Raw genomic sequence first — 26,307 nt, 5'->3', positions numbered from 1 at the left:
GAATTTCACAATTATAATCTTTCGCAAAATGGGTCTTCAGTTCATGATATAATAAGGAATTTAAAGCCGATTAAAGAGAAACTAATTTCTTTTATTCAGTACCATTAAGTATAAGAAACATACAAACTTTTCGACCATTTATGGTCCATTAAGATTTTTGTCAATGAGTCTGAAGCAGTTTTATTTAAAAATGAGTTTAGCCCATAATTTTGAAGCTAATTACATATGTTATGACCATAAATTATGACATTGGGTACCAAACTTTAAACTGTTCCACATTGAGATTCATATTATCCCATGTGGCCTGTAAGAAAAAGTTTAAGGTTATATGTTGAAGTTTCCATATTAAGTTAAAGTAAACTTTGTACTTGTCTCATTCACGCTCTGTATATGCGTTATAGCTATTACGCACAGTGTTCTTTTCTGTTGTGTAGTCCTGGTTTATATACAATCCACTTCCGAGAGATATCGTACCTTCCTATTTTTAATGCGAGTATAGAAAATTTTAGGTGCATTTGTTTTTAGCAAGTACCTTCACATACTCTTTAATAATCCTGACATAATCTCTAAGACAGTTTGGACCTCTGGTTGCTGCTGTCACTAGATTTTTGATTTCATATTCTCTGAAAATAAAAAAACCCTCAATAAATGGATATCTAATTACATATTTTATACACTACATTGCATTGCTCTTATTTACATTCAGTACAAAGTTATAATAATTAAAATATAATAGCGATAAAAATGGGACTTATTTGAATACTGGCAATCATGGGGCATGTTGAAGGAACTGTATTTTAGTCCAGTTAGTAACCAAGAATAGCACACAAATTCATATTATGCAACAGATTAAATTTCTATTCGATTAAAATAAACATACCTTACATTACCAACCACATTTTCAACAGACACATCAGCAGGTGAAATATTTTCCCAGGTGTCTATTTTCACATTTATACGAAACCACGTGTGGATGTCCAAATTTGCTATATCAAATGATACACTGGAAATAAAAATGAAGAGAACAGAATATTAAACGATTGCTCTTATCTGACTCGAGTTAGATTCTATAGTAATCCAGTGCAGTAAATCTCTAACAGAGTTAAATTTTTAAAATAAATTTACCAGTTGTTATTTATTTGTATCAAGTCCAAGGTTTCCAGTTCAATAAAATCTTTCACAAATATTTTTGTTTTCTTAACTTCGGCTGAAATTCTTTCCAAGACTTCAGCCACATCCAGAGTTGTCTTGCACGTAGAATCCAGTGCTTGAATTTGAAATTTTTGCAGAAGAACATTATGTACGAATTTAACAAGAGGATCTGCCTTTTCTGAAAACAAAAATATGATACAAGTAAAACTGAATAGCAAATGGAGATGATGCTAGAATAAGAATATAAAATGAGTAATTTATTGTAAACAGACATAACTCACCAGTGGCATGTGAAATCAGCTGAATATCAGTTACAAGTTTGCCGCTACCTTGCATCTCACATGGATCAAGTTTCAGAATAAGCACCAGTGATTTGTACAAGAATTGAAAGGACCAAAGCATATCACTCATTTCCTTAATATTCCATAGACAGTCAGACCTGTTGAAGAAACAATTGTAACTGGCATCAAGGGGAAGATACAATTGAAGCATATAAGACTCATCCCGGGGTCACAGTGGCCGCGCGGTCTGAGGCGTGGGCCTTGTGCTGCTTGGTCGCTGGGACCGTGGGTTCGAATCCCACTCAAGCCATGGATGTTTGTCCACGTTTTTCTGTGTCGTGCTGTCCTGTGTACAGATAGAGGCCTTGTGACGGGCCGATCCTTCATCCAAGGAGTCCTATCGAATGTCTATAGATCAAAGCCAACAAAAAGTTGGGACCCGCAGTGCTCAGGCACTTGAAGAACGGGTCGTCAGAGTATCATGTAAGACTCATCCAAATCAAAAGAACACAGATAATAAAGCTGATTGAAGTGATTTTTGTGATCACACTTAAATGTGGTTGAGTTAAAGTGAAACAGCCATTTGTTGGCTTATATATGTGTCAAATTTTTTGCAGATCAGAAATAAATATCACAAATCCATATGAAATACCATTATTAGTATGTGTTTAATTCCAGGCAAAATCAGGATAATTATGCTAATAAATAGTCTGTAAACTAGTATTAGTAACAAGTTATCACTGACCTCTGTTCTTTTGCCTTAATCTGTTCTTCCACTGAAGACATGGGTACAACTTCGTTTGTGTCTTTCAATAATTCCTTTCGTTTAATCTTTTCATCTGTTTGATTGATACGAGACTTAGCACACATCCCATTTAGATTACAGCGTTGTCTGTTTGCAATTGTTTCTGCTTCTGAGTGCTCTTTAGCACTTTCTTGCTTCGTTGTAACTGGTCCATTTGCAGGATTTTTACTGATGTTCAGTTCTTGTGGCAGTAATGCCGTCTCTTCAGAATCTGACTGTGCAGACTGACTGTTACCAGGCACAGCACATTCATATGATGTCATACACATACTTTCTCTTATGATTTCATCTGCCTCTCTCACTCTGTCAACAAGTTCCTCGCAAGATTCATTAGTTTCAAATGACAGATTTTTGACGATGCTCAGTTCCATTTCATCTGGTATGGATGTTAGTGTAATTTGAAGTAGTGAGCAACGTAGGTTTTGTTCCATCTCGGTAGATTCCATGGAATTCTTTTGTGTTTCAATGTCCACTTTCACACTTAGGTCGCTAGATTCAGCGTATTCATTCAAATCAGGCTGCTTAATGGTATGTTCATGTTTACAGCCCATTTCTTCCAATATAAATGAATCTTCTTCATGGCTCCTAAACATTTGTATGTTATCCACTGAATACTCTTTTGCATTTTGAAACTGTTTGTTATCATGGTATACAGAATTACTTATGTTGTCAAATTTCTTAACCTCAGTAGTTCTGGATGTGTTACTTCCAAGTGCATGTACTGTAGATGGTTCAGATGGACTCATCTTGTCAGTACTAATATTAGCACTCAAATTAATAAGTGCAATAGGTTCAGAACACTGTGTTATCTCTGAATCAATACTGTGCAGCTCTTTAACATTACTAGTTGTTTTCATGTTACGAGACTTCAGTGAATGGTACGACACATCTGTTACATCTTCTGTTTGTCCCTCTTTTGACAATGAGGTTGGACTAAATGCTACTCTGTGTGTTTTGTTCCACATTTCTGTGCCACTAGCATTATTTGTCCCACTACATGTCTCCATATGGATGTCACTTTGCTTATGATGTACAATGTGTCTGTTCACCATGTCATTGGAGCTGGCAAATTCATTGAACTCATCAGACTGAGCATATATTCCCTTTTCATTTACTTTAAGTAATTTCATGTCTGTAATATCTCTGGTAGACAAATTAGTTACTGTTGATGGATTAATGAATGTCCTGTCTCTTACTTCATTTATAAATTCTAAGTTGCCCATATTTCTAGTAGTAAACTCAGCAGGCATTTGATTCTGCCTATTTTCACTTGTTAGTTCCATGGTATTGATACGTTTGTTGACATCTCCTGGATGAGATGTTTCAATCCGCTTTATTCCGCTAGTTAATTCCATATCAGTGGTGTTAAGAATATGACTTGACACCTCCACTGGCCTGGACATTTCCTTCTTTCTGCTTTCACTTCTTACTTCCATGATATTCATATGTCTGTTGACATCTCCTGGATGAGATGTTTCAATCCGCTTTATTCCGCTAGTTAATTCCATATCAGTGGTGTTAAGAATATGGCTTGACACCTCCACTGGAATGGACATTTCCTTCTGTCTGCTTTCACTTGTTAGTTCCATGATATTCATATGTTTGTTAACATCTCCTGGATGAGATGTTTCAATCCGCTTTATTCCGCTAGTTAATTCCATATCAGTGGTGTTAACAATATGGCTTGACACCTCCATTGGCCTGGACATTTGCTTCAGTCTGCTTTCACTTGTTAATTCCATGTCTTCAACATATTTGTTCACTTCTCCGCGATTACATGTTTCCGTACATTCTTTTACATTTGTGAATTCCATGTCACTATCATTGCCAGTATGTCTGGACACCTCCACTGGCCTGGACATTTCCTTCTTTCTGCTTTCACTTGTTAGTTCCATGTCAGTGATACATTTGTTGACATCTCCTGGATGAGGTGTTTCAATCCGCTTTATTCCGCTAGTTATTTCCATATCAGTGGTGTTAAGAATATGGCTTGACACCTCCACAGGCCTGGACATTTCCTTCTGTCTGCTTTCACTTGTTAGTTCCATGATATTCATATGTTTGTTGACATCTCCTGGATGAAATGTTTCAATCCGCTTTATTCCGCTAGTTATTTCCATATCAGTGGTGTTAACAATATGGCTTGACACCTCCATTGGCCTGGACATTTGCTTCAGTCTGCTTTCACTTGTTAATTCCATGTCTTCGACATATTTGTTCACATCTCCGCGATTACATGTTTCCGTACATTCTTTTACATTTGTGAATTCCATGTCACTATCATTGCCAGTATGTCTGGACACCTCCACCGGCCGGGACATTTCCTTCTTTCTGCTTTCACTTGTTAGTTCCATGTCAGTGATACATTTGTTGACATCTCCTGGATGAGATGTTTCAATCCGCTTTATTCCGCTAGTTATTTCCATATCAGTGGTGTTAAGAATATGGCTTGACACCTCCACAGGCCTGGACATTTCCTTCTGTCTGCTTTCACTTGTTAGTTCGATGATATTCATATGTTTGTTGACATCTCCTGGATGAGATGTTTCAATCCGCTTTATTCCGCTCGTTATTTCCATATCAGTGGTGTTAACAATATGGCTTGACACCTCCATTGGCCTGGACATTTGCTTCAGTCTGCTTTCACTTGTTAGTTCCATGCCTTCGACATATTTGTTCACTTCTCCGCGATTACATGTTTCCGTACATTCTTTTACATTTGTGAATTCCATGTCACTATCATTGCCAGTATGTCTGGACACCTCCACTGGCCTGGACATTTCCTTCTTTCTGCTTTCACTTGTTAGTTCCATGTCAGTGATACATTTGTTGACATATCCTGGATGAGATGTTTCAGTCCGCTTTATTCCGCTAGTTATTTCCATATTAGTGGTGTTAAGAATATGGCTTGACACCTCCACAGGCCTGGACATTTCCTTCTGTCTGCTTTCACTTGTTAGTTCCATGATATTCATATGTTTGTTGACATCTCCTGGATGAGATGTTTCAATCCGCTTTATTCCGCTAGTTAATTCCATATCAGTGGTGTTAAGAATATGGCTTGACACCTCCATTGGCCTGGACATTTGCTTCAGTCTGCTTTCACTTGTTAATTCCATGTCTTCGACATATTTGTTCACTTCTCCGCGATTACATGTTTCCGTACATTCTTTTACATTTGTGAATTCCATGTCACTATCATTGCCAGTATGTCTGGACACCTCCACTGGCCTGGACATTTCCTTCTTTCTGCTTTCACTTGTTAGTTCCATGTCAGTGATACATTTGTTGACATATCCTGGATGAGATGTTTCAGTCCGCTTTATTCCGCTAGTTATTTCCATATCAGTGGTGGTAAGAATATGGCTTGACACCTCCACAGGCCTGGACATTTCCTTCTTTCTGCTTTCACTTGTTAGTTCCATGATATTCATATATTTGTTAACATCTCCTGGATGAGATGTTTCAATCCGCTTTATTCCGCTAGTTAATTCCATATCAGTGGTGTTAAGAATATGGCTTGACACCTCTATTGGCCTGGACATTTGCTTCAGTCTGCTTTCACTTGTTAATTCCATGTCTTCATCATATTTGTTCACATCTCCGCGATTACATGTTTCTGTACATTCTTTTACATTTGTGAATTCCATGTCACTATCATTGCCAGTATATCTGGACACCTCCACTGGCCTGGACATTTCCTTCTTTCTGCTTTCACTTCTTACTTCCATGATATTCATATGTCTGTTGACATCTCCTGGATGAGATGTTTCAATCCGCTTTATTCCGCTAGTTAACTCCATATCAGTGGTGTTAGGAATATGGCTTGACACCTCCACAGGCCTGGACATTTCCTTCTTTCTGCTTTCACTTCTTACTTCCATGATATTCATATGTCTGTTGACATCTCCTGGATGAGATGTTTCAATCCGCTTTATTCCGCTAGTTAATTCCATATCAGTGGTGTTAAGAATATGGCTTGACACCTCCATTGGCCTGGACATTTGCTTCAGTCTGCTTTCACTTGTTAATTCCATGTCTTCGACATATTTGTTCACTTCTCCGCGATTACATGTTTCCGTACATTCTTTTACATTTGTGAATTCCATGTCACTATCATTGCCAGTATGTCTGGACACCTCCACTGGCCTGGACATTTCCTTCTTTCTGCTTTCACTTGTTAGTTCCATGTCAGTGATACATTTGTTGACATATCCTGGATGAGATGTTTCAGTCCGCTTTATTCCGCTAGTTATTTCCATATCAGTGGTGGTAAGAATATGGCTTGACACCTCCACAGGCCTGGACATTTCCTTCTTTCTGCTTTCACTTGTTAGTTCCATGATATTCATATATTTGTTAACATCTCCTGGATGAGATGTTTCAATCCGCTTTATTCCGCTAGTTAATTCCATATCAGTGGTGTTAAGAATATGGCTTGACACCTCCATTGGCCTGGACATTTGCTTCAGTCTGCTTTCACTTGTTAATTCCATGTCTTCGACATATTTGTTCACATCTCCGCGATTACATGTTTCTGTAAATTCTTTTACATTTGTGAATTCCATGTCACTATCATTGCCAGTATATCTGGACACCTCCACTGGCCTGGACATTTCCTTCTTTCTGCTTTCACTTCTTACTTCCATGATATTCATATGTCTGTTGACATCTCCTGGATGAGATGTTTCAATCCGCTTTATTCCGCTAGTTAACTCCATATCAGTGGTGTTAGGAATATGGCTTGACACCTCCACTGGCCTGGACATTTCCTTCTTTCTGCTTTCACTTCTTACTTCCATGATATTCATATGTCTGTTGACATCTCCTGGATGAGATGTTTCAATCCGCTTTATTCCGCTAGTTAACTCCATATCAGTGGTGTTAGGAATATGGCTTGACACCTCCACTGGCCTGGACATTTCCTTCTGTCTGCTTTCACTTGTTAGTTCCATGATATTGATACGTTTGTTGACATCTCCTGGATGAGATGTTTCAATCCACTTTATTCCGCTAGTTAATTCCATATCAGTGGTGTTAAGAATATGGCTTGACACCCCCATTGGCCTGGACATTTGCTTCAGTCTGCTTTCGCTTGTTAATTCCATGTCTTCGTCATATTTGTTCACATCTCCGCGATTACATGTTTCTGTACATTCTTTTACATTTGTGAATTCCATGTCACTATCATTGCCAGTATGTCTGGACACCTCCACTGGCCTGGACATTTCCTTCTTTCTGCTTTCACTTGTTAGTTCCATGTCAGTGATATATTTGTTCACTTCTCCACGATTACATGTTTCTATTCCATTTGTTAACTCCATGTCACTATCACTATCACTATGTATGGACACGTCCATTGGCCTGGACATATCCTTCTGTCTGCTTTCACTTGTTAGTGCTGTGTCACTGACATACTTGTTCATATTTCCAGGATTACACATTTCTTTCCTTTTAATTTCCTTTGTCAGTTCCATATCATTGTGATTAGTTACTTCTATTGGGTTGGAGGTCTGTGTTCTTTCACATGTGAGTTCCATTTCATCAGTTTCTGTTCTGTATATCAGTACAGGATTCCCAAGAAATTTAGCCGAGTCCATGTTTTGGACATTTCCGTCATTAGTGTTGTGCAAGCACACTCTGTTCGGAATCGCGCTGTTCGTGATTCCTGAGCCCTGGATGCAACCGTGTGTTAACAAACTGGAAACATCCATCATTTGACTTTTGCCAGAGTCTTTTATTTTATTGAAGCTTTGGAAATCTGAGGTACCAAATTCACTAGCACGAATAACTGTCTTCCCAGTTTCTTGTATTTTGTCATATGGTAGATCTGATTTGAACATTTCCATATTGTTGAAGAATTTAATTTCTCGAAGAGTTTTAGTTAATTCCATGCTTTGATTAAGTGCAGAATTTTCATATTCATCTAAATTAATGGCACAATCTGGGGATGGCTGAAAGGTTGGACCATTGTTATCCAATTCATACTTATTTTGGTTACATGAAACCACTTGCGTAAAGCTCATGTCACTCTCATTTATTTGAGTGGGTATTCCTGTGTTTGGGAAATAAATACAACATTCTCCATCAATATTTGAAATTTCCTTTGAGTGTGTAGTAGGAAACTTGTTGAAAAATACTTTTCTATTGCAGATATCATTTGGTACAGACAAATAAACACTCCTTTCATCAGATCCCTTCACTGAACAATCTGATTCTGCAATGCTTGCACTCTTGTTACCAACAAAACCTCTGAAACCTTCCTTTGCCTTATTTTGTGATTTTGTATAGTCTTGGAATTCAGAATGTGTATCAAGCAATTTTCCTCCTAACTTTGTACATATTTCTTCTGTTGTTTTCAGTTCCTGATCAAGAACTGTAGATAATCCAAAATTGCATTTTTGATTGAGGCCAATATGGTATTTCAAAGGTTCTGTCAGTCCAATGTTGTTATCATCAAACAAACTGTTTTGATTTAAATTCAGATTAACATCAAGTGGTTTGGTAAAGTCCATATAATTTGACTGATTAAAGATGTGCATCAGAGGGAGACAATTTTCATCATCACTGTCACCATCATCAGTGTTGATTGCATGAAATCTGAGATTATTCTCACAGTGATCCATTCCTTCTCTTTCTCGTAAGACATCTCTTATTGTATCCGAGTTCGGAGGGATTGGTGTTTTTAGGTTGTGGCTGTTTAGTTGACCATCAAAAATAGTAACTTTACTGCCAGATGGACAACTGAAACACAAAATTAGATCGCAGTGTAATCAGACTATTAAAGGATGACGTTAAGAAAACACTGAAATAACTTAGTCATATCTGAGTTAATTGTAATAAGACAAAAATTAGGAGGAAAAAGAAAATCATGAAAATGTAACCATATGTGTACACAGCAAACAGTATTTATTATGATACCTGCAATATTTCTGCATATACAGTAGTACTGAGTATTTAAGATTTGAGGTTTTCACAGCGGTGAGTATGAAGATTTCCGTCTTCTGGGTTGTTGCGCTGTGTAGTCTGGTCGATGTTTACCAACGTTTCAGAGGTCATACTGCCTCCGTCATCAGGGCGATGATGGCCCTGATGACGGAGGCAGTATGACCTCTGAAACGTTGGTTAACATCGACCAGACTACACAGCGCAACAACCCAGAAGACGGAAATCTTAGTACTGAGTATTTCTTTAGAATTTGACAGTTTTCTAATGGCATTTCTTATGGGCAGGTTTTACTATAGCAGAAACTGCATCCTGCCGGTATTCAACGTATCAACATTCAGTTACACAGCGACAGCACAATTTTTTACCTGCTACTGTCAGTCTGATGAGATGAATCAGAAGAACTCTTAAAAGTCTCCTCATAAGTCAACCCCCAATTTGTCACAGCCTCTTCCACATGGAACTCCCTGTGTAATAACAAACATTTGATTAAGTGCAGTAGTGTAGCATGTCCAGAAAAATATTAAGTAAGATTTGAGGTTCTCACGACAGTGAGTGCAAAGATGGGTGAGGCACCATGATGACGGCGGCAGCAAGGACCTCTGAAACGTTGGTAAACTATCAGACTACACAGTGTAGAAGACAGAATATTCAGAAAAATACTAACTTTCACTTTAAAAAAGTTTGCAGCAAACTAACATGAAATGTTAATTTCATTATGAATTAAAACTTGTCTCAAAATCCTATTTTAACAAGGGGAGAAACTGGAATTGTAACATATACTCATATTGAATTACAAAATATTAAGGTGGGGTGGAGAAAGAAGTAGGACAAAGAGGTTCACAAATGAATGAAATGTGATTTGTTAAAAGCACAGAATTATATGTGGTCAGTAGATTACATCATCTATTCCTCTTCAGAATGTAATAAATGGTGAGGAAGATATGATCTTTTCAAGTGACTCTGATGGAAGAGGAAATTATGTGGTACAGAAATGGGTTACTAAATTGAAAATCATAATGGCTCAGTTATAAGGTGATGTGTATACTCACTTGGTCTGTACAGATCTATGAAAGCTGACTCTCTTATTGTATGACTGACTAGAAGAGGTTGCATCCTCATCAGTGTTAAATCTGAAATCCAACTCTTGTAATGGTCCGCGATGTTTTGGAGGCTTCAAAATCTACAAAGTGAAAACAATATAATGTATGCGAAGACACATACAGTAACTAAACATCTGAACTGTAGCTCAGGAAGACCCAGAAATTCTGGAGGAGTAAAGAACAGGAGAATACAAAGAGAAGAATAATTGATAATTCTTTGCCAAAACAGCATAAACATTCCATTTTCAAACAGACTAGTACCAATTTTAATTAAATTATACATAGGTTTGCCAATCATTAAAAAAACTGTGCTGAATTTTGTTCATACCCTTTCATAGTTGTTTCAGTAATCTCAAATTTGTCTTCGTTTGTAATAAAACAGGGACTTGAGTGTCTCTAAAACATACAGACTCTGTGGTCATATTGTTAATTATGTTAACTAGTTTTGTGTTAACACTTACTGAAAATGTCTGTGAACTGCCCCTGCTGCCTTTGTCTCCTTGTGATAACTGAGTGGATAAACTGAAAAAAGATTTCATAAGGTTATGAGCAGTCTATGATTAAGATATATGCATATAATAGAAGTAACTGTATAGAAACAATACTGATTACCTAATATTTTAAGTAAAGCAATTAAGGATGGGACATTTTACATAAGATATAGGTTGGAAAATACAGATGTGAACACAATCAAAATCCTGATACTGATGCACATATTTAATATCAATTTGCCAACAGTTATCGACAATTATGATGACTAATCTTGGAATTCCCAATAGTTATCGAACGTTGACAATTACGGCGACCAATGCTAGAAAAACTGAAGGGAAGAAATGCAAGGGACTTTCACCCCCCCCCCCAAGGTCATCTACACCACTACATTAAAGCTCGATGTGGATACACCTTGCTTCTTTCTTGTAACAAATTGCCTCAAATAAAGACTATACATGAACGTCTTTAGTACGTATTCTGAACTGAGACTTCCAATTTTAAATCGTGAAGTTTGTATTTTGTGTTACTATGTATCGTTCCATCATATACTAAAACTGGAACGATACATAGTAACACAAAGTTTTATTAATTTTATATACAGATAAATATCGTATACTTAGCCTAATTTACACATCTTTAGACACTTACACCGCCCTATCTTTACTCATCCCAGCTAATTAAATTACAGCATAAAACTATAATGTTAATACGAAGAGTCCAGCAGACAAAACTTTAAGCCAGCATTTAAAATTCAGCACCGGTTGTAACTTGATTTTCATTGGCTACTTCAACTATATTGTTACCAACATGTCGGTGATATGTGTCATTTTACCAACACAATCACGCTGATAATACCACAAATCGGAGCTAATAAATGAATGGAACCAAAGTAATTTCTAGTCACACTAAATAAGAACGAGATACTTAAACCACTGGCATATATGGATTATATTTTACAAATTTTAAGTTTTGCAGATAGAAAATTTAAATAATGTTGTTGACCACATACAGTTTCATAGAGTAAACATGAAGGTTGACATGGATTTCAATCGTTGGAAATTGCTGCCATCTACTATGATTACATATAAATTAAATGCATGGTAGGGTGGTCGTACTCAAAGTGATACGCTCGGGCATGCTGCATGACATGTACATAAAGATCAAACTTTAATAATTAGATTGGCGTGATAATCTTAGCATTGAACAAAACGACAACGGAATGAAGTTAAATGTTTTCCTCACAAACTCAATAACACAACCATGACTGTTCCATTGTTAGGTGAAATGGTTTTGACGCTATTACCCATGGTCCTCTGCGCAAGCGCAATACCAACGTAACATAACCAAATACAACATAACCTAAACCCAACCAAAATTAACCAAGCCTCTTCTCAACTGTTATCAGACTGCGTATTTAAGAACTGGAAAATGACTGGACAGAAATTCACAAAATGTTGTATCCACATTATGCCACAAGTGACCATTTGATGATCCTCTGCGCTTGCACATCACTAACCTGACTCTTCCTAGTCTAACTGAACCCAACATGATCTCTTCGTCATCTATAACCATTTGTACTTATTTAATAACTAGATAGTGGCTGTAAGGATTTTCATGAAATTTAGTATGGATAACAATTCCGAACCAACACTTTTTGACGTAAATACGTCTATATGGAAGGGTCATTCCGCAAAAAAGTGTTACGAAAAAGTGACAAAAAATGTGTAAGATCCGTATCAACAAATCGACAACAATGTGTAAATATGGACCGACAACAATGGTCAGCTTGCGTGCATTGGTATGTTACCTAGGAAACGTCATCTGTTTACTCGGAATTGTTGTGTTACATTACTGCCGTCAACAATCCGCTTTCGTAACAAGATGGATGACATTGAAGATAACATTACATTACATTACATTACTTTACATTACATTACAGAGACGTAAATGTAATTTAAATACAGAGACGTATTTACATCAAATTCTCCGGAACCGTGGTTCCACTGTAATTTTTTAACTTCCTACATTTAGTAATACGAACGTGACAAGAAACGCAATGAATAAGGACTAGAACAAACAAAAGCACTTTGAAATTTGAAACAATACTAAAATTTTGAGCCCTCAGTGGAAAACATTTAAGGGCTCTGTGTTTAATTAATTACCTCGATGCATGTACCACTGAAATTCATGTGATAATATGTCTTCCCACGGCGTAATAAGAAGTGTGGTTTAAGAGTGTACAAATGTGCTAAAGACAAAATTATTTTAATTGAAAAGCAACTGTTTGGATTGACTTCTCTAATTTTATTTTCTTGAGATTCATTCGTACTTCATCCATGTTTTGGGTCACGTGAAAGATCGTGTGCATTTATGAAGTTTATTGATAACGACGGAGGTTGTCATGGTATATAAAACGCTTTCATTGTTTCAGTGTGCGACCGCCTTGAAGTGACAGTACTTGGCGTTAGGCATAGGAATACCTGGGGTTACATTTGCAGATGAATTTGCAATCAAACGAAGTAGTTCTTTGCAGCTGATTGAAAGTAGTCGTGAAAGGGAGGACGAGCTATAGTGGTGCAGATAAGTTATTACAAATAAGTTATTTTGCCATGGCCAGTCCTTCTCCAGCGAATCCGTTAGGATATCTGGTTAAGAGGCAGTATAACGACAGACTTAATATTAATAAGCAGTTGTTACGAGAAAGACTATATTCAGCGCGTAATTTATATAGGAAGGATCTACTAGCACATTATGGTTGTGTAAACGCCATCGAGTTTTCCAATAAAGGGGAGCTTCTAGCATCCGGTGAGATTGTGAAACATAATGTGTAGGCGATAATAGTTTAAGTTTCTAGCAGATAATTAGATTATTTTTATGTAGTGTCAGCGTGCTGATGTATTATTTTTTTTTTGGAATAAGTTACGAGTTTTGCCAGTAATTTTTCTCCTCCTCACCCCCATTTAGCTAAGAGTCATATTATAATGTGATTTTGTTTTGAGGGGTGCTTTTTGAATTCCAAGTTCAGAGTGATATTTATTTAGACGTTTCATTGACAAATTTTCTGTTGTTTTATATTATTGTGGGGTATTGTATTGAGTAGTGCTGATGGGATACATTTATTTTTTTTAAAGGCATTACATGAATAAGGTAGATCCTATAGCTGTTAGACAAGAGGAGTGATTGGGAATTATAATCATATATTTTTTAACATTATTAGAGATTTTATTGGTGTAATTGTGTTTTTCTTGCAATATAAAGTATTACACTGAAATTAATTTTAGTCTTCAGAATATTTGGGTTCATCCACAAAACTAGTTATATTTGTTGTATTAGAGTGGTTTATGTTGTGTCTAATAACCATAAGTAAAACCCAAATTCAGTGAACGATTAAGGAGAGGTTGGGTGAGTTTGAATGGTTTGTTACGTCTAGTAACTAAATACAGCTCAGATTGAGCAACAGGTGTATGTGGGCATAATAATGTTAAGTTGTAATATACTGATAGATATGGATATCAAGCAGTATTAAAATTCCATCATTTGTAAGAATTCACATGAATGTTTCAGAACCAATCAGTGGTAGTCTACAAGTGCCATACATGTGCTAGGGTGCAAGTCAGTAGGAATTACATTTTTCTTAATACTTTTTTACAGAGCATCAGAGACCTTCTTTCATTGTTTTTTATATGTATATCTAATTAACTAACTATGTGCTGCAATGCTGATGTTTGCTTAGATAGTCAAGATATTCATTGCCCTTTCTGGAACCCAATGTATCGATACTGTCCTGAGTCCTGAGCTAGATGAATGCAGTTTGATGTTTCCCATTCTATATCTGTAAGATCCATGTTAATATTATCCTCCAATCTATGCCAAGGAGTTTTAGGTGTTCCCTTTGTTACATGTTTTCTGACCATAATTATGTGTTCTCTCTGTCTCTCCAAGGTATTCTGTGCACCCCAACAATTTCATCATGATTTGACGATTGTAATAATATTTGGTACATGTTATGAAGCTCCTTTTATGTAATTTTCTCAAGTCTCCTATCACTTCCTCTGTGGCCAGTATTCTCCTCAATATTTTATTTGCAGATGTTCTGTGTTATTGTATTATATTTTATTCTCTTCATACAGTGTGAGACCAAGTTTTATACTGATACAAAGCAAGTACAATTACTGTTCAGTTTTTATGTTTCTGTATAGCAGAGAGGCAGAAGAAGTTTAATTTGTATGTGTATATATTTTAAATACAGGATTTACTATTCATTAAAAAAGCTCTTTCTAATAAATAATTTGCTCTGTAGGAAGTGTACCATAATATCTCAGTGACTGGTTGAGGGATGGGTGGCTGGGGTTTTATTTCTTGTAGGGATAGGGGGCCCCTTGGTCTTCTGTCAAATGGGTATCTGGAATTGTTACCCTGGGGATGAAGTGACTTGAGTGTGAAGGTGACCACACATCACCATTTGGTGCTCAGGTCAATAATATATGGAACTTCACCTCCATGCAGTCATATAGTGATGATTAGATGCAGGGGTAGACATGTAACACATTTAGTATATGCAAAAACTGATATGTAATTATAATTTTATTGTTTGCTGGAAAAATAAGTGAATAATAAATTAGACTAATTACATTACTTTCTATCAGAATATTATATCAGCCACATTGCAAAATAAATTTATTTCTTTGAACTAAACTATTAGGTAATATAGAACTTATCACAGTTTATTTTCAAGTACCACTAGATTGTAGCCTACCATATATTAGATGTTGGTCAGTAACAATGTGTAATTATTTAACCATCATCAGAATTAGGTATGGTTCTGTATGGTGTGTCATTGTTATATTAAAAATATTAAAGGCTATTTTCTTGCAAATATTTTTCCTGCATGGCCTTGAAGCCTGCAGTAAAATTAAAATTATCCAGTGTCAAATAACAGGATATATGTCTTTGTTGATTATTAAGAAGAACTTAAGTTGAATGTAATTTGCATTGACTTAAGCCCTTCTTTTTGGGTGCCAAAGATAAAATAGTAGAATTATAGTGCATGAAAATACAGTGTATAAATATTGAATATGAAACCAGTTAATACCCATCTCTCATTTGGTATTGTTAATTTACTTTTACATTTTATTAATGTTGACATTGTTGTAATCTTATTATATCAATATAAAATTTATATAATTTAAAATGGTATTACTGAATAAGAGCAGTGTTAATTATGAACTTATCACTATTATAGCCACACTTAGTATAAATTAATATTTCATGAGCCATGCTTGCAGGAAAGCAAATTTTTGAAATATTTTGACAAAAAGGTGAGTCCTTGCTTGTTGTAGGTGGGGATGACAGACGAGTGTTGATATGGAATGTTGAACAGGCAGTTCATGGTGTTGGTAAGCCTGCTGCTATGCGTGCACAACACATTAGTAACATATTCTGCCTTGGATTTGACAGTACAAATAGTAAAGTGTTTTCAGCAGGCAATGATGATCAAGTGATTGTTCATGATGCAAAAACGTAAGTTTATTATGCATAAGTTAATAGTTTTTCTCTTCAATACGTAATTCAGCATAAACTACAGACTATTACATTCCAAACAAATACTGAGTCCTAACAAGATAAAATACAGTGTGCATGAAATTTTTTGTAAATACCCGACTTCCCATTTAACATAGTTTTTTTGGGTTCCCACAATCTTGCAGTGTGAAGGTTTTAGTGCACATTTGACTGTTTTTGGGCCAAGTAATTCACTTCAAAATTTGTCAACAATAACTAGTAAGAGCTATATGTTCAGTTATTGTATATTATATGTAGTGTTATTGGAGTTTGAGATTACATTGCTTAATTTATAAGGAAATACAGGCTTATGTTGTATTAGTATATATGCATATCTTTGTGTGATTCTGTGTCTCTGCTCCCTAATAAAATAATTAGAACCTCTTATTTCCTTTTTGCAGTGGAGATCCTCTTGACTATTTTTTGCATGAACAGCCAGTTTACGGGATTTCAATAGATCCAATAAATGATAATGTATTTGCTAGTGCCTGTGATGATGGAAGAGTCCTCATTTATGACATTCGTGAACCCCCAAGCACAGGTAGGTTTTACTGAAATTGTTGTCACAGGTTTGTAAATTGCTTGAAATAGTTGTATTCTGTATATTGTAATGTTATGTAAGTGTATAAAAAATCCGTGGCGTAACATCTCCAGAGAGCCAAAGCCGACTCGCTTGACTGCTGGCCCCACGTTCACACGCCTAAGCAGAGGTGAACGATCATCCAACCAGATATAGGGTGACGTGTGGTCAGCACGACGAACCCCCAGCCATTGATAGTTTTCCTGACCGGATTACGCTACTCATTGTAGCTCCCCAATTTCCTCACGATGCTGGGTTGGCACCGGTCCCATACACCGGTCGAAAGCTCATGAGAAAATTTCTTTTCCCCCGAGACTCGAACCAGTGCACATTCTGTATCGCCGGTCCGAAGCATGATGCCTCAGACCGCGCGGCTACGGCGCGGGACGTTATGTAAGTGTATAGTCAGTCTGAATTCTGTGCAGCAAGGTAAGAATTTGGTAGTGGGTATAAGGATAATCTGTTACAATGTTTCTGTGTACTGTAAATTTTAAGTTGTTGACTGGACATAAAATTTCATAATGCCATTATAATGTCACAGGCAGAACTTGTGATAACAAAATTGTGATTAGTCTTTAAAATAAGTGTTTTTGTTCTTAACTAAAGCTGCCGAGTTTTCCATCGTAACTATCAACATTGCAATTCTTAAACTTTAAAAAGAGATGTATCTAATATTTAAAAGAAAGGTGTGTCTTCTATTGTGTAGATGCCTAGAATAGTGTTTCTCAAACGGTGTGTTGTGTGTCGTGGCATGATGGCATGCATTACAGAATTTTGGTTTAAAATGTGTTTATACACATTTAGCAATAGTTCACCAAAATCGGTAGTGTCAGTGAAATGTTGTATTTTCTTCTATTGTAATTTTATTATAACCCTTTAAAGCCTAGTGGTAACATTATGCCCGATCTGCTTTAATAGTCAATAATTCTGTTCATTTTGTTTATTGTTTTTATATGATCCTTATTGTAGTCAATGATTATTTCCTTAAAAACAGCATTAACCAATTTATCTTTGCAGTGTAGACACATTATGTTTTGTTTGCGGTACATACTGAGTTATTATTTAGACAAGCCTTCGATTCAAAGGGTTAAATTAATTTTTTATCGTTACCGTCAAGGGAAAGGGCCACATGGGATACAGAGCCATAAGTTATATCAGAATGATTCTTTGAGTAATAGAGTTTAAATTTGGGGACTAGATTGAACTGGCTCTGGATAAGGTTCACTGATGGGCTTTTGTGAATGTGGTAATATACGTTCAGATTGTATTACATGAGGAATATTCTTGACTTGCTGAATTATTTCATTTTCAAGAAAGGGCCTGCATCAGGTAGTTGTCCCTTATCATAAATTGGTCTCTAGACTTATGTTTCTGATGTTTTATTGTATTAGTTGAATGACAATAATGTATGAATTGAAATATAGGCTGTGAAATTGGTTCTGCAGTTTTATCAGTTCTTCAGGTGGGCATTGCCGTGGTCATATCCTGCCACATTCATTATAATTCATAATTAGTTATCACCTCACATTAAATATTATCATTGTTACAGCTATTAAATAAACTAAAAAAAATAGAAATGCCGGTGTTGAACATTGAATATCCGTCTAGGTAAAAGAGTTTAAATGAAATCCCAACAATTGTTTATATATAACATATGGATTCATTCATCTTTCTTGGCAGGACCCATTTTTATTTTGCTGTTTTATTTTGCAGAACCATTTTGCCTTGCCAATTATACCTCAGCATTTCATGCAGTTATGTTCAATCCTGTGGAATCCAGAATACTCACAACAGCCAATTCTAAGGAAGGAGTTGGTCTGTGGGATGTGAGGAAACCTCTCCAGTGAGTATTGTGCTTCTTATTAATATTTTGAGTTTGAGTATGTGAGGATGGCCATGAATGGCCGAAACATGTAGAAACCTGCTTACATTAATAGTACTTTTATAAATAAATTATTAATGATCAGCACTAGGTTTTTTTGTGTGACAGAAATATAAGGACATTTCCTGGTGGTAACCATAATGGCACCGCCACGGTGGTCTAGCGGTTAAGAACGCTGGCCTTGTAATCCGGTCCCGGGTTCGATTCCTGGCGGTGCCCGAATTTATAACTTGTGTTGGGCAAGGCCGTGGTCTAGGCAACACTGAGTTTTCCTCTGGGGCTTCCCCAGTTTCTCCATGGCACTCCATACACACAGAAGAAGGCAACGGCAAACCACTTCTGTATCACCTGCCTGAAAAACATATGAACAGGTCCCAGTCCGAGAAAAGGATGGAAGAATCCTGTTCTTAATGTCGCCAACCTCCTGTAAAAGAGACGGCATAATAAAGAACAGAAGAAGAACCATAATGGCATGCACACCTACGAGCTTTTACATGACATTTTTTATCTGTTAGTAGTATAATTGGGTCTGTATTATGGCATTTTGTGGAGTTGAAAAGAACAAATTTTTTTGATCAGGGTTGTAATGCGCTATGGTGGCCAGAATGCTTCTCAGAGCTGCATGAGTGTCCGTTTCAATCAGCGTGGTACTCAGATCCTTGCTCTTCGCCGCCGTCTGCCGCCCGTGCTGTATGCCGTACATTCTCCTTCACACGTCTGTCAGTTTGATCATGCTGGGTATTACAATTCATGTACCATGAAGAGCTGCTGCTTTGCTGGAGAAGATGATCAGTATGTGTTGTCTGGCTCTGATGATTTTAATCTGTATGTCTGGCGAATACCTCCATCAGAAAGTAAAGGTTGGTTGTTACTGATACAATTTTACTAATCAGTGTTTTGCAGTTGAAAGATACATTGGAAGTCTGAATGGGGAAACTAATATACTTTTTATACTTTTCAGCTCAGTGGATTGATTCGGCACATATGATACTTAAAGGACATAGATCAATTGTCAATCAAGTACGCTTCAACCCCTCAAACTACATAATTGCATCTTCAGGAGTGGAAAAACTAATTAAGGTAAATGAAGTATGGCTGCTGTTATGTCAACTATGTAGTATTTTTCTGCACTTGAGCCTTATCATGTTTTTGTATGTTATTCAGTTTTGGAGTCCATTCCCACTGCCAGAATCAACGGGAAGTCTTTTGTATGAAAATGAACCAACTGATAAACAGAGGAAAGTTTTCACCCATGAAGATTACCTAAGTTTGGTGCTCAGGAGTGGCCAGGTAATTTTCCAGACTCTTGCATCAGCTGTTGATTATTAGATACGTGTTTAAAATTCCCATATTATGATAAAAATGTTCATAAAATGAAACAATCAACCAAATTTGTTTTTCTATTTCCATATTTATCCTTACTTCATAGTTCATCATCATTTCAATATGATTGTTTCCACAAGCCCCTTAGAAGGAGGAAGACAGAAAAATATTTTACTTGGAGACCATTAATTTTTGCAATACTGTAAAAACATGTTCTTAGGAAGTCTGTGTATATTATTTCAGTTCATGTCTCATGACTACAGTCACCAGTCTACAAAAGAGGATCCTCGCATGATGGCCTTCTTTGATTCCTTGGTTCAACGTGAAATTGAAGGCTGGAGTTCGGAAGGAAGTGTGAGTTCTGAGGTTTCTGCTACTGGTTATGCAGAGACTTTTCAGGATGCTTTAGTGTCACCTTCCTCCGATTCAGAGTCTGCGCATTCAGGTAAAAGAGTAAATGTTTTTTGTCAAGATCTTTTGCAGTTTTTAAACTGTAAACCTTTGAAGTAATTTGACATTATGTTTTTATTGTGGTTCTTAGATTCTCAGATTATTGAAATGCAAGCCCTGGCTGCAGCATATCTGGAAGCATTAGAAGGACAAGTTAATAATGGTAAGTGTGCGCAGCATGCTTTATTTGTGTGGGAAATATGAAAATACAATGTAAGATTGGAGGTTTTCACAGCGGTGAGTATGAAGATTTCTGTCTTCTGGGTTGTTGCGCTGTGTAGTCTGGTCGATGTTAACCGACGTTACAGATGAATATTCATCGCCCTGATGATGGAGGCAGTATGACCTCTGAAACGTTGGTTAACATCGACCAATCTACACAGCGCAACAACCCAGAAGACAGAAATCTTCTTATTTACCCTAATCTAATTAATGATTGTCACTATTTTATCTTGTAGCACCTGATCAGAGTGCAGACACAGAAAGACCCCAGCCAGTGGAGACACAGAATCGAATCTCCCAATTAATTGCAAGAAAACGTGCTCAGTTGATGCGTTTGGCTCGGACCCGCTCTCAGAGTGATGACACATCAGAGACTTTGAGGACAGCAAATAAGAAGCACAAAACAAGAATGTTGATGCTTGATTCTGGACACAGCACTGATAGTAGCAATAGCGGGCGAGAAGTTACAGTAAATAAACAAGACACTGTGGATGCTGAATATGATGTGGTAAATGACAAAGCAAAGAAAAGGTTAAGTGATGTTGTAAAGAAAGAAAACATATCTGGATATCAGAATGGTTCTACAAGTGCATCAACATCAAAAAATTCAAAGAAATCCGAGACAAAATCCAGCGGTGATAATAGGAAACGAAGGATGAAGTTCATGTTGGCTTTTAGTGAGAGTTCTGATGATGATGAAGGCTGGAAACCTTCCCCTCCCAAAAGAAAGTTATGGAATGAGGCCAAGAGTTCAGAAGCAAAAAGTAGTGATACAGATGCTGTGGGTACTTCTGAAGTAAGTGGCGATGAAATGCAAAGTGGTTCTAAGCCACAGCTAAATGGCGGAAATGAAAATGGCCAGAGAAAATTGACAAAGAAGGTAAAGAGATTACGGAAACGAAGAGGAAAGCAAAGTGAGTCTGAAAATGGGACTGTTGTAGAGGACAGTGATTCAAACACCAGTAGTGACTCTATGTGGTGTAGAACTAACAGATCTGAGAGGAGAAATTCTTCATATCATGACAAATCTGCGCAGTCGAGCAGTACAAGCAAATCAGTCAAAAATAATATTGTTGGGAAATGGAATGTGAAACGTAAGTGTGATGGCCATGAAAAGACGCTGATAGAAACATCTTCTAGTTCGTCTGATAATGATGAAGAAAATTTCAGTCATAGAGTTCTGCCGAGAAACAAACACAGTGAAGTTCCTAATTCCACAAATCCAGAGGCCTTAGCTAAGCTCAAAGTATCATATGCTAGAAATTTTAATTACAATAAGAGTGTAACAAAAGATGAGTGTGATAGTACTGGCAGTAATAACAATAACAATGAGTATGTTAACGGTAGTGGAACTGTGATTTCAACCAGCCTTCCGAATCCATCAACCCCTAATATCAAGCAGTCTCTACTTGACGTGGAAACTCCAGACAGTGGCACTGTCATGGCACCCTCTAGCAGTACCGGCAGTCTTGAGTCAAGCTCTACGTTCAGTCCTCGGCCTGGCAGCAGTGGCGGTAATCATCACGTGGAGTCCAACGGTTCTCACATTGTGGCAACTGATAATGATGGGTCTGATGACCCTGACTGGATGATCTTTAAACGATTCAAGAGTCGGCTTGACAGAGCCCGTAGAAATTACAGGAATCATATTGGCGATTCAGATTCTAACTAAATTTGTAATACTATTATGAGATAATAGATGCTTACTTATTCATAGCCTTCAGTAGCGTATGTTATCTTGTGTGGTCAAACTGCAGACAACAATTTAGTTTTATTTCATAGAGTTTTAAACGTATTGGTCGAGAAATATAAAGTAGCAAGAATGTGAACTAGGGTGAGGATTATTCATTACCATTTTTGTACAAATATGAATGAATATGTCTTAGGAAGTTTGTCATTTTGTACTCTTTGCAGTCTTCCCAGACTTGCTGTTCGTTTTACCGTAGTGATTGGTCATGTCACTTGTAAAATGTTACTAATTGACCCACTAAATTTCCTCCATACCCATACACTTTGTCTTTGTATACTGCTTATATTAATTCGTAGTTTTTAAGTTGCGCTTTATAAATGGGCCTATTTTTGTCTGCAATGCCTGAATATTGGTGTCTGCGGGTTGTTACCATTGTTCTGATAGTGATACAGTTCAATTATTTCTTCCAAGCATTCATAGATCCTGCTAATATGAAGAGTTTTGACTAACCATCAAGTACCTCAATATTGGCAAACATGCTGTGAGTCTGATATTTCTTCATCGTAGAAGCTTCTAAGTTGTTTGTCATCTGTTTATCTGGTCATACTGAACAAACTACATGCATTACAGACCTATGTCTATAAATTAATGTAGTTAAAAAGGAAACTTGTTGCTTATGATGTAAATATGACTTCTTTTGTGTCTTCCATTTTATGATGAGTTAGAGCATGTGTGGCGGATAATGCAAAACTTCCAGTATTTCCACATGTATATTTACTGTGTATCTTTGTTTTTCTGGTATAGTTAGTAGTTTCAGTTTGTTGCTGCATTATTAACAAATGAGCATGATCTTGTATAATTTTACTTGTGACAGTAGATTGAATGAATTATTAGATTGCATATATTTGTGCAGCTACATTAAAGTCTAGTCAATTGGCTGTTTCTATACATGATTTGAAGATAGCAATACACCTGAAAGAAGAATTGCATTTCTGAGGTATGATACATTCTTACAATTTACTTACTGCAAATCTGTCCCCTTTTCACACTGATTTTTATTTTTTGTGTTTCATTATAGATAAATATTGTATGTTTTGGTTGGTAACAATGTATGGGCGCAATTTCTGTGAGTAGTGAACAGATAAATAGCAAGGTACGTATTTACCGTCAAGGTAACCCGAGCCAGATTCTTACATTGATCTTCCAGTCTGTAAGTAAAATGCTGTTTTTTGTTTTTGTTTAGAAAGATTGATTTCTGGAAGCATATCATATTTATGTAAGATCAGAGTTGCCATCGTCACAGATAAGATAGGTTAATTGATTGTAACATTGGAAGGTGTAAATATACTTTTTAAGTACCCACTTTGATGTGTTGGTGCTGTATTGAAAACTGTCTTACTGTGATTTATTATATAACACATTAAATTCCCATTTATCCATTATACAGAATGTGGTGAAGCTACACATGCATATAGAGTTTTAGAATTTACAATCTGAGAGGAATTTGTATGTGGACATGGTGTAGGCATTTTATTGTTAACTGAAGCTCGTATCAACCACCTCATAGCTTGTTCTTATTTTAACTGGAAAACAAGCTTAGTCTAATCATCAAAAGAAGCTGTATTCTAGTTACAGTGTAGTTAAATGTATTAGTATAAGACCAAATTTTTATTTATTTTCTGATCTGCGCTGATTGAGTACTTCCGGTTTTATTTGCGACACTTCTCGCAAGACATCTGATAATTTTTGTTTATCATCATTAGTATGTAGTATTTGTTTTAGCTTGCAGATATTGTAATATCAAATGTGTCTAATTCAGCCTGTTATATCAACACTGGTGATGAATTGTGATCATCAGTTGAGATATGGACAAGATCCTACATTGCAGACATGATGCACAGTTAATCTGACGCAGAGTTTAGCGACCTACTGTTTCAATTTCTGCATGTCTTAATTCATGTATCTGATTTATGTTCTATGGGCCTCCACATATTGGGATTTAGAATGACAGGGGTGTTGAATTGTTAAGTAAAATATTGATTAAAAAGTTACTACTACTACATTAATTTTGGGTTTGTCGGTATTCATAGGTTTTTAAAATATTTAGAATTCTCTATTGTTTCACCCTCTCACATTGTAAAGTTTAAAGAAATATTTGAAGGGTTGTCTTTCTGATATTTTTTTTAATTTTGTGAAACTTCCCTTGTTTTATAATGAATTCTTCTCGGACTACCAGTCGTGTCATTTGGTTGAATGCAGAAAACACCGTTTCGAGAACCATCTTTATCCTTGTCATCAGAGTACTGAAGTTCAGTATCCAGAGGATGAGGATGCAGATGGTTCTCGAAACATTGGTTTTTTCTGCATTTGGCCACCTGACGATGCTGGTAGCCCGAGAAGAATTTATTATACTTAGTCACTGTGAAAGACTCAGAGAGTACTTCCCATACTTTTCAGTTGTTACAGACTTGGGGTTCTGGAACTCCTGCTCTAGTCTGTCCCTGTTCCTGGTAATAGATCATTTTGTTAAAATATTCTAAGGGTTTATTCTGAATATGGAGGCAATATGCTCCTCTGAAACATTAGTATCTACCAACAAGTCGACAGAGTGTTACAACCGAGAAGACCAATATCAGCATGTTTACTGCTGTGAGCACTTCAAATCTTACACAGGGTTTTGAAGCTTTCATGACAGCTAGATGCAGTGTAGTCATGTCACTTGCCTCGTCAACTACTGAGACAGTCTTCAGGATGCTGGATATTAATTCCTTTCTCACATGACTCATTGCCCAAGAAGACTTCATTGGAAGAGGGTTTGTTTTTGAGTGTGTACTTCCTTTTTGGTGTTTCCTTTGCTGGTTATTGCTGCAAGTAGTTTGCAAAGTATCTAAATTGAACTTCCTTGTCTAGACATGAGACTACTAAATATGGAGCTACAATGATCTGTTTTTCTGATTACATCCTCTTACAATCCAGATAACAAGGTCTGTGCCAACACTTCAAAATGTAAATTTGATTTTGTTTTTTAATAAATAGAATGGTACGGCAGTGAACTTGTGCGTTAAGGAGCATCCCGACTTTACAGGAGTGTTTGATTATTCTGAGCCTGCACTCACAAAAAAGACCAGCTGTATAAAGATGTTACTGAGAATCATCAGCGTACTTTATGATGATGTGAAGTTTATAACAGCTTCATAAGTGCGGTACTTTGTATCTATTCAAACGAAAGGAGTCGTGCATCTTGTAATATTTATTCTTATTTGTACTAAATACTGATTCCCATGAAAAGTTATGTGCTTTTCTTGTTGTAGTTGTAATAATTTTCTTCTTTTATCATGCAAAATATCTAAATTACCTGAAGCTTGTCAGATGTATATTTTTATTGCACGATGGATTTTGTGTTTTTACATCAGTTACTAGATGATTCTTTCATTATACTGTAAGCTGTAGGAATGGTAGCAAAAACAGTGTATAGTGTGGCCTTTGTAATATTCCTCATGCAGATGTTTCAGTGAGTTGCACTTAAGAAGATGATGAAAAGTTATCTATTTTTGTATGGCTGTTGAGATTGTACTCTTGAATCAAAACATTGCAAATTTCCACACCAAATGTGTTGTAATATAATGACTAGTGAACTGATATACCAAATATTAATATGTTTGTATATGTATATAGTGTACTAGCTTGGCTGAAATTCAGTGTAATTTTCTTTGTAGACAGGTTATATATCTAAATAGTAATGTTAGAGTGATTACATAATTATCTTAACAAAGACTGACTGTTTTTAAATACATGTATGGGTGGTTGTCATATATGTTATAAA

At 36.4% G+C, this 26,307-nt stretch overlaps 2 protein-coding genes across 5 annotated transcripts; one reads left to right on the top strand and one right to left on the bottom strand.

The window, feature by feature from the left end:
• Positions 1 to 70: 70 nt before the first annotated feature.
• Positions 71 to 12,500, bottom strand: LOC110831660 (uncharacterized). 4 transcript variants are annotated; one of them, XM_087359567.1, is made up of 10 exons: positions 12,295 to 12,500; positions 10,748 to 10,808; positions 10,236 to 10,366; positions 9,552 to 9,650; positions 5,919 to 8,982; positions 2,179 to 5,765; positions 1,434 to 1,591; positions 1,126 to 1,330; positions 881 to 1,003; positions 71 to 623 (listed from the first exon to the last, which is right to left on the bottom strand). In XM_087359567.1, exons 1-10 carry the CDS (start codon positions 12,348 to 12,350, stop codon positions 506 to 508), a joined length of 7,602 nt encoding a protein of 2,533 aa, XP_087215693.1. In that variant the 5' UTR covers positions 12,351 to 12,500; the 3' UTR covers positions 71 to 505. The 4 variants fall into 4 exon arrangements, with proteins under 4 accessions (XP_087215693.1, XP_021923597.2, XP_087215692.1 ...); XM_022067905.2 differs by having other exon boundaries at positions 2,179 to 8,982; XM_087359566.1 differs by lacking the exon at positions 12,295 to 12,500 and adding an exon at positions 11,788 to 12,031 and having other exon boundaries at positions 2,179 to 8,982.
• A 701-nt stretch (positions 12,501 to 13,201) lies between these two features.
• LOC110831662 (uncharacterized) lies at positions 13,202 to 23,874 on the top strand. The gene is made up of 10 exons (XM_022067910.2): positions 13,202 to 13,583; positions 16,118 to 16,298; positions 16,739 to 16,878; positions 18,631 to 18,760; positions 19,379 to 19,659; positions 19,761 to 19,879; positions 19,964 to 20,089; positions 20,366 to 20,567; positions 20,664 to 20,735; positions 21,031 to 23,874. The coding sequence occupies exons 1-10, from the start codon at positions 13,388 to 13,390 to the stop codon at positions 22,464 to 22,466; spliced, it is 2,883 nt and encodes a 960-aa protein (XP_021923602.1). The 5' UTR covers positions 13,202 to 13,387; the 3' UTR covers positions 22,467 to 23,874.
• Positions 23,875 to 26,307: the final 2,433 nt, after the last annotated feature.

Source organism: Zootermopsis nevadensis, unplaced genomic scaffold (genome assembly GCF_977971745.1).
Source record: "Zootermopsis nevadensis isolate Lab colony 2312 unplaced genomic scaffold, Znev_1.0 Znev_ptg000032l, whole genome shotgun sequence".
In the NCBI taxonomy this organism is placed as follows: Eukaryota; Metazoa; Arthropoda; class Insecta; order Blattodea; family Termopsidae; genus Zootermopsis; species Zootermopsis nevadensis.
This window is presented reverse-complemented; position numbering and strand designations above follow the sequence as displayed.

Coding starts and splice junctions, on each gene's coding strand:
- LOC110831660 (XM_022067905.2), bottom strand. CDS start 12,350: ATGGTTATAGATGACGAAGAGATCATGTTGGGTTCAGTTAGACTAGGA. Junction 1,592..2,178: donor ATTAAGGCAAAAGAACAGAG/GTCAGTGATAAC, acceptor TTTCTTCAACAG/GTCTGACTGTCTATGGAATA. Junction 1,004..1,125: donor ATACAAATAAATAACAACTG/GTAAATTTATTT, acceptor TTTTATTTCCAG/TGTATCATTTGATATAGCAA.
- LOC110831662 (XM_022067910.2), top strand. CDS start 13,388: ATGGCCAGTCCTTCTCCAGCGAATCCGTTAGGATATCTGGTTAAGAGG. Junction 16,299..16,738: donor ATTGTTCATGATGCAAAAAC/GTAAGTTTATTA, acceptor TCCTTTTTGCAG/TGGAGATCCTCTTGACTATT. Junction 20,568..20,663: donor TTCAGAGTCTGCGCATTCAG/GTAAAAGAGTAA, acceptor TGTGGTTCTTAG/ATTCTCAGATTATTGAAATG.